Source organism: Cygnus atratus, chromosome 1 (assembly GCF_013377495.2).
Source record: "Cygnus atratus isolate AKBS03 ecotype Queensland, Australia chromosome 1, CAtr_DNAZoo_HiC_assembly, whole genome shotgun sequence".
In the NCBI taxonomy this organism is placed as follows: Eukaryota; Metazoa; Chordata; class Aves; order Anseriformes; family Anatidae; genus Cygnus; species Cygnus atratus.
The window spans coordinates 202,626,472-202,638,795 of record NC_066362.1 but is presented as its reverse complement, the minus strand read 5'-3'; the positions used below and the strand labels follow the sequence as shown (position 1 = coordinate 202,638,795).

Below are 12,324 nucleotides of genomic sequence, written 5' to 3'. Positions count from 1 at the left end.
TGTTAGGCATTAGGATGGGCTGCCCAGGGAAGTGGTTGAGTCACCACCCCTGGAGGTCTCTAAGAGACGTTTAGATGTTGAACTTAGTGATGTGGTTTAGTGGAGGACTTGTTAGTGTTAGGTCAGAGGTTGGACTCGGTGATCTTGGAGGTCTCTTCCAACCTAGACGATTCTGTAAACCATGTCCCTAAGCACCAGGTCCAACCTTTCCTTAAACACCCCAAGGGACGGTGACACCACCACCTCCCTGGGCAACCCGTCCCAATGCCTGACCGCTCTTCCTGAGAAGAAATGTCTTGAAGAAATGCTTGGAGCTCACATCCTCACCCCTCACAGCTGCCTTCTGCTGCCAGCGCCTGAGCGTTATCCCCTACTCCTCCTCCACTGCGGAGCCACACGTGTACACTTACACCAAGTTTTACTCTACAACGCGGCCGTGACGCCAAATGACACAAGGAGAAAGACCGCTGGCTCTTTTTGCTGTTTCACGGGGAAAAAGCCAAATTAAAAGTGCCATTTTAACGCCTCCCCTGAGCACCACTTGGCGCCTGAGCCCACTTTGGTCGGGGCCAGAGCCCACCGTGGGCCCCCAATTCCCCCTCATCCACGTGGAGGCGAAGCGGGGGCGCTCCCTCAGCCCCGCAGGGCTCCCCACAGCCGGGGGTCTCCCCTCGACAGCCCCACAGGGGATCCCCGACCCCCTGAGGGCCCGGCCGGGGGGTCCGAGGCCGGGGCCCAGCCTCAGGAACGATCGCGGCGTTGCCCCCTCAGAGCGGGGCCGGGCCTGGCCGCGGCCCCTTCGCCTCAAACCCAGCGCTTGGTCCAGCTCGGGCCTCACGTTCTCGTCTCCGGACAGGTCCCCGGGGTTGCTGTTCTCGTCGCTGCTCAGCTTCTGCTTCTTGGCCGGCATCTCGGGCCCGACTCCCGCCGCCGCCGCCGGGGCTTCTCCCCGCTCAGACATCTTCCCCGCCCCCGCCGCGCTGCCGTAAAGCGCGCCCGGGGAAGGTCGGCAGGACGCTGCCGGAAAGCAGCGCCGCGCCCCGCTCCGTAGGGAAAGCCGGGGCAGGTGCCACACTGCCGTAAAAGAGCCTTTCCCGCGCGGCGCCGCTGCGCTGAGGGGATGGGGGGAGCTGCTGGAGCTCGGGGTTAAATAAAGGCGGTTTGAACTGCGCGGAGGCGTGCTGGTGTTTTTTGTCGTTGTTTGGCAGAGGGTGTAAGTGTGCTGTTAGTCACCGTGGCAAGCTTGGCCGGCTGAGTGGGGGTGTGTGAGTGTGTGTGAGGTGTTCTTGTCCCACAGCCCCTCTGTCACACAATCCTATAATCATTAAGGTTCGAAAAGCCCTCCAAGATCATCTGGTCCAACCATCCCCCTACCACCAATGTCACCACTAAACCATGTCCCTAAGCACCACGTCCAACCTTGCCTTGAACACCCCCAGGGACGGTGACCCCACCACCTCCCTGGGCAACCCGTCCCAATGCCTGACTGCTCTTTCTGAGAAGAAATGTCTCCTCATTTCCAACCTAAACCTCCCCTGGCACAACTTGAGGCCATTCCCTCTAGTCCTATCACTAGTAACCTGCGAGAAGACGCCGACCCCCAGCTCCCCACAGCTTCCTTTCAGGTAGTTGTAGAGAGCAATAAGGTCTGCCCTGAGCCTCCTCCAGACCAAACACCCCCAGTTCCCTCAGCTGCTCCTCATCGTACTTGTGTTCCAGGTCAGCAGTCCCTCTGTCCATCTTCATGCTGCTCTCAAGTGCCTTTTAATGTGCATGACGTGTGGGTTTTTTTGGTTCTTTTGCTCTCCAAAGAGTCCCACAAAGTGAGCATACGAGGCAGCTGGCGAGCCTTGGCACCTGCCTTGTCACCTCAGGCACAGATGAAATACAGCAATAAAATCCTGTCCAAAACCCACCCAGCCCTCTGCTCCCCAGCAAACTTCTACCACGGCTGTAGATAAAATGCTGTAGTTGCCAGATTTTAATTTATTCATCTGTAAAACCACAGGTCCCAGAGTCATAATAATTATGAACAGTAAAAAAAGTAAAAAAATCGCTACCAAAGGGGGAAAGTAATCTGCCCACAGGCACAATGTCTTATCTGCTTTTCTTGTAGGGGCAGAAACAAGTCTTTCCTCCCTGGGGGAGACATTCCAGTCTTGCAAAGTGGTTCCTTGGAGGGCAGTGACAGAGGTGAGCCTGCCTTATCTAAACTTTAATCTGGCATAAACTTCAGAGATAAGGAGGAAGAGAGGAAGCTTAAACTGGTGTGTGCTGTTTTTAGCAATAGTCTCTTTTCTGCTGTAGATCTGTAGGCTCCACTGAAGCACTGCATAATATATAGCAAAAGGTTGTAGATCACAACTAATAAAAGCTCTGGGAGCTCACAACTGCTCAGATTTGTGCTCTAAGATCAAGGTTGTGATAAGAGTGGTTTATACCTTTGTGGGAACGTATACAAAGAATGAGCAGACTTGAGATGCCGATCTAAAAATATCCTGTCATAATTTAAAAACAAATATGACAGGATATTTTTAGAGTGGCATCTTAATTAAGACTAAATCATGACTGTGCTGCAGACCTCTGAAAAGAAGGCATGAAGTTTTCAGCAGTGGAAGGATTTAATTTCTCACCATGGGTGCCCTTGAGCTAATGGAGAGAAGACAACTCCTCTGCATTTTGCAGCTGTCAACTGACATCCTCCAGATGGCCACACACCCAGCTCCACCACCTTTCAGTGGCTCATCCAAAACATAAGGGGAGTGAAAGCCTCAGCCAACCTATGATTCTTGGTCTGCACACAGGAAACTTCTCCACCCACACCCACAATCAGCCAGTAAAACCATTCTGTCTCCATCGCCAACTCGCTGGGCCCAAACTGGTCTCTGCCTTCTCCCATCTGCATCCTAGAGGACTTCTTTCACTAGTTACAGTCCTGCTGGCCTCTCTGCCTGGTTTTTAGCCTAAACCACTTGCCTTTTTTTCTGTTTTTTTGCTATTTCAGAAGGCATGAAGAGCCAGTACACCAGGGGAGATGAGTTTCCAAAAGTCATAGTACACTTCATCAGGCATCTATTTAAAGAATTAGCTTGTGGTTAAACACTGGCTTGAAAGCTCACAGAATGTACTTCAATTTGTGCTCTGATAGGATTCTCTTTGGAAATCCTCTGAGCTTTTTTGTACCTCAGTTTCTCAGCTGTGTAATGGACATAGACTTTCTCATATCATGGCACGGGATGGGGGGGGGATTATGAAAATATATGCATTATGGTTCTTGATTTGTTTAATTGCTATGGTACTATGATACTTTTATATAATATACATAGATTAACTAAGAAGTAATAGGGCCCTTGGAATAGTGTATAGAGGAAAATGGGAGAACAATTATATTAAGAAGAAATCTGCAGTCAATTTCAATTAATGATGATTTAGTGGTATTTTATGAGCACACACTGTGTACTTGGGAAGACTAGATTTGATATATATAAGAGGATTTTGCCAAATGTGAGTTCTAAAAGGACTGCAATAGTAAATGTTAAAAAAAAAAAAAAATCTAGTCATGGGGTGTTTAGCAGATTGGAAGGTGTTTTTTTTTTTTCCAACATACCAGAATATTTCTGGATCATACAGGGACACTGAAATACGTTCTATATGTGTGGGAGAAAGTACATCAGACTCACTCCTTTCATTCATCCTCTTCAAGCCGTATTTCTTCACAGAATCACAGGACCATGTGGATCAGCAGGGACCTCCAAAGATCATCTAGTCCAACCCCTGGTCAGAGTGGGGCCACTTAAGCAGGTTGCTGAAGGCCTTGGAAAGTCCATTTTCAAATAGCTTCAAGAGCAGATTTTCAAGACAAGTCCTTATTCTCTGTGTTTGCCTACCCTCATGATAAATATTATTCTCCTTGTACCAAGTCAGAAGTTCCCATATCCCAGTCTGTGTCCCTTGCCTCTCATCCTTATCCTGTGCACCTCTATTTTCTCTGTGCCATCGCGTTAGCTGTCAGAAGCAATAAGCTTTCTCCTTACCTTTGTTTTAAGGCTGAACAGACCCAGTTCTTTCAGTTTCTTTACATACATCAGATCTCCAGTCCCCTAACCAGCTTGGTGGATCTTCACAGGGCTCAATCCAGTATATCAATATCTTTTTTGTACTCAAGTTCTTGTTGGGGAGCTCAACACTAGACACTTCTGAGGTGTATAATACCTAATACCAAACAGAGGAGAAGAACCACTTCCTTCAATTTGCTGGCTCCACTTTTGCTAATAACAGGTTTTGGTTAACCTCTGCTGCAAGAGCATGCTACTGACTCACATTCCACTTGCTGTCCACCAGGACCTCCAAGTCTTTCTCTGATGAGCTCCTATGATGGCCCCTAAATTTTATTCTTGCATAAGGCTATTCCTCCCCTGGTGCAGAATATTACTGGGGTGCCTTTGATGAACTGCATTAGATTTCTGTGAATCCATTTCTCCAACCTGTCTAGAACCCTCTACAGAGAAGCCCTGACCTCAGGCCTATCAGTCATTCAGCCACAGTTTAGTACTGTCCACAAATTTGCTGTGATTGTCCCCCATTTTTTCATCCAGGTCATCAATAAAAGACATTACATGGTCTTTTATTTATCATCTCATCATAGAAAGCAATCAATTTACCCTGGTAAATCCATGCTTGCTGCTCACAATCACCTTCTTGTCCTTCCTGCGCTTGGGCATGGCTTCCAGGAGGATTTGCTCCACCACCTTCCTAGGGACTAAAGTTAAGCAGACTGGCCTGTTGTTCCATGGGTCTTTCTTCTTGCCCTCCTTAAAGATAGCAGTGATCTTTAACCATCTTCATCCATCAGCAACCTCCCCAGATCGCTCTAACCTTTCAAAGATGATGAGGATTGGCCATGCAATGACGATGGCCAGCTCTTCCAGTAGCTTTGTTGCACCCCATCTGATCTCGTGGATTTGTGTACATCCAGTTCATGTTAGTGCTTCGCTTCCACAGACTCTGCAACTAGGGTTGGGGAACTGGGAAGCCTAAAGGCAGAACATATCACTGAAAACCGTGGTAGAAAAGCTTGGAGTACTTCAGCCTTTTCCATGTCCTTTATCACTGCCTCCACTGAGCAGTCGGCCCCATATTTTCCTTTGGTGCCAGTGCACCTACAGAAGCCTTTCTTGTTAACCTTCACCTCCCTGTCTGATTCTAACTCCAGTCTGAGCCTGAGATTTTCCTAAGTCTGCTTTCCTGATGTCCAGGGCTGTGTTTCTACTAATTTTCTTGCTCGTGCCTCTTGCAGAGGTACTTTCCCCAGGCAGTACCTGGCCTCCAAACCTCTCCCATTGCTCAGTGGAGCAGCTGTGGGCCCGGCTTTTTGGAGCTCTGGCATTTACAGCAGGCCCTGGCCTTTGTGCTGCCACTAATATTGTGCCGCCCTCAGTCACAGTTACTTTACCTATGTGCAGAGATAACCCTGCTTCTAAATTGCCCATCTGCTGTGCAAAAGTGTTTCTTCTTTTTGATATTGACAGGTTTTCATGGGCGTATTGGTAAGAATGGCTGAATTAACTGGCAAAAGTAAATTTTTAATTTTGTTAGCTCGATGGGAAAACATAGCCATGGCAACTGAGGTGGATTCTGTTCTGCCTCACGTATTGTCAAGAGCCCTGTCAGTTAAGCTCAAATTACAGAGGTCGTTTTACTGCTATTTTTTTTGTTAAGAATCTGAAAACGCAGCTGGATTTTCAAACACCGGTAGAGTTCGTACGTCTGACAGCTAAAGTCATATTTCATGACTTATGAAAATTGCATATTTCGAGACCAATGAAAACACATTCACACAGAAACCCATAGCATCCCCTTTGCATAATGGAAATGCAACAGCCAGCAAAGGCTGCGGTGTTTTTCCCCTCTCACTTTTGAAAGATTAATGGGTCAAGCCTTCAGCTGACTCATGCTCTGAAAGCAGGGAACAGCTCACACGCTTAAATATTGCGGCAGAAGTTTAGGATGGTATGGATAGAAGCCATGTATTTTATTCTTCTGCTCAAGCTAACGACCTGCATGGAAGTGGAAGGTGTATCTGAATCAGACGATGAGACAGCCGACTTGATCTAACAGCTCAGCGCCGCTAAAAGAAGGCTGTCTCACCCACCCCCATTTCTAAACCTTCTCTGTGCTCCTAGTTCTGGTTTTCCACCATTTTTCTTCCCTGGTATTTGCTTTTCAAAAGGCTTTCAATGAGGCAGTTCAGCTTGCTAACCCAGGAGAAAACTGCTCAAGCACAAAGTAACTCGATCTTTCTGCTTAGCTAATGAAGATCAGACTTGTGCAAACCTTCTGCTGACCACCTGAAGTGGTGCAAGGGAAGGCTGGAAGCTGCAGGCAGGGATGAAAGACAGCTGAGAAAGAAGATCCCCTCCTGATGGTGGTGGGGAGCTACAGCTCAGCAGTCTCCCAAAACCTCCCTGTGTGCTCATGGTTTGATCAAGGCTGAAAGGCTCGACCCGAGACTATCTGTGCTACTTTAACAACTCTGCTGCCGTGCTGGCAGTAAATCCAGCAAGCAGTAAGCAACAGTAAATCCTAAACAATCTGTGGTTTCACCGTCAGCACCAGTGCTGCTCAGGCACTGAGCATCTCGGAGCCCTGAGCATCCCATCTCTGCCCACCCAGCTAATTTCTTCTGCTTCCACCTGCCCTCCTCGTCTGTGCCGCTGAGCAATTTGTGTAGTTGTGTAATGAATCACACGGGCCGAAGAGTCAGGCTCAAGAAAACAAAGAGTATTTCTCCATTTTGTCTAGTTGTATTGGATCAGTCCCCTTGTTTTTTCACCGTGTAGCTACACAAACAGTTCTGCTGGCGCAGCACGGGGAGTGGCACAAGGACGACTGGTGGGAAGAGAGGGAAATGGGAGGAAAAAAGCCAGGATTACTTAAGCCAGTATCGTCACCAAATAAATCCTCATGGACCCACAGCTCATGTGACCAGAGCCTTTAGTCTAGTTTAAAATAACCTTTCTTCCAGAATAACTTGTTCTGTGTGTGAAGGAGCTCTCACCGAGACAGCAAGGCACTTTTGAACTGTATAAAGGGTATTTATAAAGGGATTTGAGACCCCAGTTTGTGGAAGGAATGGGGAGGAATCTGCAGCCCACACTGGCCCTGTGTCAAGGTCCAGTAGCAATACGACCTCCAGCAACAGGAATTCAGCTGCTGGTTTGGCACGGTACTTTTGTATCAGAATTAAAAACGTCCTAAATGCCAAGAGCTGATGTCCATCCTTTTGGCCATCCAAGAACTTGTTCCTATCACCATGAATGGTAAGGTACTGAATCTAACACCAAAGCACCAAAAAGTCTGAAAGGCCAACATAGGAAACAGTTCAGATAAACTGCATTTCACTTTCCCTGTCTACATAGTGAACATATGTGGAGCTACCTCTCTAAAATTTTCTCCACATCTTCCCAAAAAAAAAAAAAAAACACTACAAGGATGCTCCCCACCAAGATTTGCATTCAACTTGGGAAAGATGCAACAAGTCACGACCATCCAGGGAAGCCCCATGTCTCCATTACCTCCTGGTGCCTTTTTGGGTCGAGTATTCATGGCCTGGCTCTGTCTGCAACACCAGGGAATTGTCCTAAAAAAGCATCCCCGTTACACAGCCAGTCCATGGCAAAGGCAGTACAGGCCAGGCTTTGTGCTGCACTATCCGTTCTGTGTAAGCCACGCTTGGCAAAGGAGCAGCTGATGTGAAAAATATAAGGATAATTGAAGAAAATTTTGCAAAATGTGACTTTTGGCTTTTCCCATTAATATGTAACTTTTGCTTTTTTTTTTTTTTTCCCATGCCTCACCCTGTTTGTTAGTGCAGTTTACCATGACAATACACTTTCCCTTAAATATTTTTCTATTGAGATAGCCACGCCCAAAACTTAACCCAAAGTATTTTCCACTGAAACACACTCAGTCATGATGACTGTGTTGGCATCATCCTCAGGAGCTACTTGCAGTACTAAAATATCCGCGCAATGCTCAGCTGCAACAAAATCAGGCGATTTAGAAATGCCTCAGAGGCACATTTATTATTCTTTCTACATCAGGCTTTCTTTAGCCGCATGGGGCAAGAATTGTTTGCTTGGAAAAAGTGGCCTGACACCTAAGGTTAATCTGTATTTAAAGGAATGAGTTATTCTCTCAGCTCGTATTTCAATTTAATTTTTCAGTAGTTGCACTGGAAAAACTCCAAAGTAACCATGAAGCCTTGTAACAGGTCGCAGGCACAGATTTACCAGCAGTGTTAAGGAAATGCAGGCCATAGCAGCAGCTGCTGGAGCAGCACCTGTACCCTATCACCTCGTGGCTTTGCTCTTGCTTGTTCTTCTCCCAAAAATCCCATCCCACCAGCCACGGATCTACTTGGCAGCTTTCTGTTCCTGAACCGTTCCTCTGGTCACACCAGTAAGAACTGGAACAAAAGTAATCTGGTCACACCAGTTCGTGTAAGCTGTTAACTCTTTACAAAGTCTTGGGTATTCGTGGCTTTTCTTCCCACTTAAGAGTGTGGCTTCACCCTATTCCAACCCAATGCAGCTGCAGACTGCCACCAGAAAGCACGTTCCCATGCCACTGTCACTCCCCATCCTGATTCTGCAACCCCAATTTTTATTAACTTAAACTGCCTGCACCTGTAGGATGCACAAAGCCAGTCTAAGACACTGTTGCTGCTAAAGCAAGAAGCTCTTGGGGGATTCCTGCCCTCTCTGCCATTCCCCTGTTGGACATAGGATGTGGATGCACAAAGATTTAGTAGCAGTGCTTGTAGCTGAGGGCATATATTGAATCTGAAGGTGAAAATAAACTGGATAGGCAGAGAAAGAGAAGGGAAAGGGAGAGCTCTTCCAAGTGGGCAGCTGGGAAAAAAAGGGTGGGGAGGGTCCTCCGATCAATATCCTCTCCTGGACTCCTTTCTACACTGACCCCTGATCAGCATCATGCTTTTCCCATATTAACTGTGTTGTTTTAATCGGGACCCACTCAAACACTATTGCTTGTAGCTGCTCATATCGCAGGAGATGCATTCTGGTGGGTTGTGAAGCTTTGTGCCCCCTGTAACATAAACTAAAAGCTACAACCAAAGGCTAGGAAAGGGGTGGAAAGGGAGGAAAAGGGAGGAAAAGGGGTGATTCTCACGCTGGTGGCAATTACTTCTCATGAGAACCTGCAAAGAAAACTATCGAGGTTTGCAGGTGCAAGGTCATGAGAATAAGAGCACAAGAACAACAGCACGAGAAAAACAAGGAAAAGATATTGCCCCAGAGGCCCTGGGAAACATTGCCAAGGTATCTCGGGTGAGCAGATAGAGAGCTGGGGGTGGAAAGCAGAGCTGCAGGTGGAAGGCCCTTAGCGATACAGCCGGCTAAGGAAGACAAGGCACTGGTACAACACCCCCGTACACGCTCCTGGTGTGTCTTTTTTATCGGTCACACAGCAGCACAGCAAGGTGGTGGAAGGCGTGGTAAAAGAGACACTTTTCTGGGCCAAAACGTCGTTCTAGGTAGACAAAAACCAATCTTGAAACTACTTTTTAGGACCCCTCTTATAAGTCCAATACTGGTCTTGAGCCAACATCGGTGACCATTTAGATGTGTGATCAGCCAGATCCGATCAGGTCGAGAACTAACCAAGCCAAAAAGAACAAAGTAGTGTTAAGTACTACACCCAGCATCAGAGGGAAGACTGGAGCAGAAATGTGCGTGGGGCCGTTCCTCTGAGCAGCAGCAAGGGCTTAATTTTGCTTAAACACTCCCAGCCATACGTTCCTGTCCTCTTCCTCGTGTTGGCACAAGCTCACACCGTGAACCAGCACAGAGCATGAACCGAGCCTTGGACTATACTTCTCTCTGTGCCCTTTAGTTTTCCCCAAGCCTGGTTTACCACTTCACTACACAAATAGTTGTGTTGGGCTGACAAAAGGGGCTGTGCAGGATATGGGCAAGTGTCAAATGGAACATACTACACTAACTATGCTTCCCAAAAGAGTGGGTTAAACCATGGCCCAACATTGCTTCATGCCATTTTTCTATGTGAAGACCTTAAAAAGTATGGAGATGACAAATTCAGTGCATCTCTGTGCTGAGTACTACCAGACTAGTGCTGTCACAATTGCTTTGTACCATTCCTTGCTAGTTGGACTCTTCATGCTTAAAGTCCTTTATAATCAATTTGTTAATAATTTAGCTGCCAGAATGGAAGATGGGCACATTCCACATGGAAATGACAGAGGTGGGAGGGGACCGAAAATACACTAGGTCCTAGGATTAGAATTCCAAAAGCTTTTCACATATTTCTAAAAGGGTCTGAAAATAGATTTTCATTGGACATAAATTTCAGATAATACACTTAAGCAGAAACGTTCAACTGTGCAAACATGGGACAGAGAATACACAAATAAAGACCAGGTTTCAGGAAGGAGATCGAAGGCATTAAAACAGATAGAAAGTTGCATAATGTCATCTGCTGCAGCTAAGGTCTCATCTATGTATCCAGTTTCAGGCAATACAGCTCAAGAACAATATGAGTCAATTGGAGAGCTCCCAGAGAAGAAGCAGCAGAAATGATGAGAAGGTTGAAACCGTGACCTGCAATGGAAAAATGGAACAAACTGGAACTTCTTAGCCTAAACAACAGGAAACTGAGAAGAATATGATAAGAGACATGAAAGAAATGAAAGACCATTGAAAAGAACAATTTTTTTTTCTATGGGACAAGAAGCAATGGGCTTTAATTACAGTAAAGAAGATTCAGTGTACATACAGGAAAACTATAGAAATAGATAATGAATAGGAAAAGATTGCTGTGAAGGATGGTGTATGGAGACCTTTAAGGTTAGAGAAATATCAGTCAGGAACATTTGAGGCAGAACCGGTCCTATATAGGACCAATGAGGCCAATGGCATCTTGAATTCCCTTCTACACAAGCGTGTTACAGGTGCAGGGCAGACAACATGAAGGAAGCACAGAATTAACCAGGACTAGCTAAGAGTAAAATACAGTAATCTAGTAAATTACATAGCATCAGAATTAGGGAAAAGTCTCACTGGCCTGTTTCCTTTACCTTCACAGCCAAGCTAAGATCTGGGCTCTGAGTAGTGACATATTTCTGATAATCTTTGAGAAACTTAAGAGTTACTGCGAGTATGCAGGCTTGCTGCTGGGAAGTGGTTTACAGAGTTGACTGGTAGAAAAAAAAAATATTGAAAACTGTGGAGCCTTCAGATCCAGTCTGTGAACCATGGGTTATGCTTGGCTGTTTGCTGTGGCTCTTTCTTGAATGAAAATAGTGTTGTAATATTGTAAAGTAGTGATAGGAATAGACTTTTTTTTTTTTTTTTTTTTAATTCAGCCTCAAAATGAAGGCCTTCTTTTAAGTTGGGTAGCTGAGTGCACAAACAGTCTGAATTCATACATGCTAACTCTTCCAAATGATGGTCTCATGCAAATACTCAGATTGCACACAGGCATCGGGCTCTGTGCATGCATCTTAGAGACTCAGAAAGCTTTTGACATGACGTGCTGAGCAAATTGCAGATTGAAGACTACATGAAAAGCTTGTTACTCAGCCTTCATTCACACGTAGCATCTGTTGCATCTAAATAAATATACTTCCTTCTACTTTCCTTCCACTTGGTACTAAAGTATACTCCTTTTTCCCTTAATTTGTAGTTCTGCTTTTACATAGCACAGTCAGAATTAGACACAGATTTTTGAGTTAGAGGTAGCTATAGCTAAGGGGCTTCAGACAGACAGACTGACCCCAAAGGAGGGTTCAGCAGGAGCAGGATGATGGCCTGGACATCGGGTCATCTGCAGCTGCAGTATTCCAAAATACTGCCACAAGACACCAACAAGGAAAGAGTATGAATGCATACCCTAAACATTTCCATAGTGGAGCTCAATAGCTGTTTCATCTACTTCAGGGATTTTTAAGATGAGGCGGGGTTTTATGTCATCTAGCTTGACCTCCTGTTTAACAAGCACAACGGCATTTTACTGAGCTAGTTAGTGCTGTGCCCAAAATCTCATGTTTATTGGAAGGATTTTCCACAAAGAAGTCCAGTCCTGAGCTGAAGACTTGAAGGAATGGAAAATCTACTGCTTCCCGTGCTCGCCTGTTCCACTGGTTAATCACTGTCACAGCTCAACAATTGTGCCTTATTTCTCGTGTGAGTTTTGCCTGGCTCCAGCTCTCAGCCATCTCTTCTTGTTATGTCTCTCCACTAAACTTAAGAGACTTGTTATTTCTTCCCTGTAAGAATAATTTTT

At 46.0% G+C, this 12,324-nt stretch overlaps 1 protein-coding gene and 1 long non-coding RNA gene across 3 annotated transcripts in view; one reads left to right on the top strand and one right to left on the bottom strand.

The window, feature by feature from the left end:
- EED (embryonic ectoderm development) overlaps positions 1–1,036 on the bottom strand; it is a 17,388-nt gene extending 16,352 nt beyond the window's left edge. Inside the window, exon 1 of one of the 2 annotated variants that reach the window (XM_035560381.2) lies at positions 839–1,036. In XM_035560381.2, coding sequence (XP_035416274.1) covers positions 839–961 — 123 coding nt within the window. In that variant the 5' untranslated portion in view covers positions 962–1,036. The remainder of the gene's footprint in view (positions 1–838) is intronic. The other variant, XM_035560380.2, reaches the window with a different exon arrangement.
- LOC118254789 (uncharacterized) overlaps positions 1–12,324 on the top strand; it is a 15,276-nt gene extending 2,952 nt beyond the window's left edge. The window contains exons 2-3 of the long non-coding RNA XR_004780764.2: positions 2,117–2,193; positions 10,549–12,324. This is a non-coding gene — a long non-coding RNA (uncharacterized LOC118254789). The remainder of the gene's footprint in view (positions 1–2,116; positions 2,194–10,548) is intronic.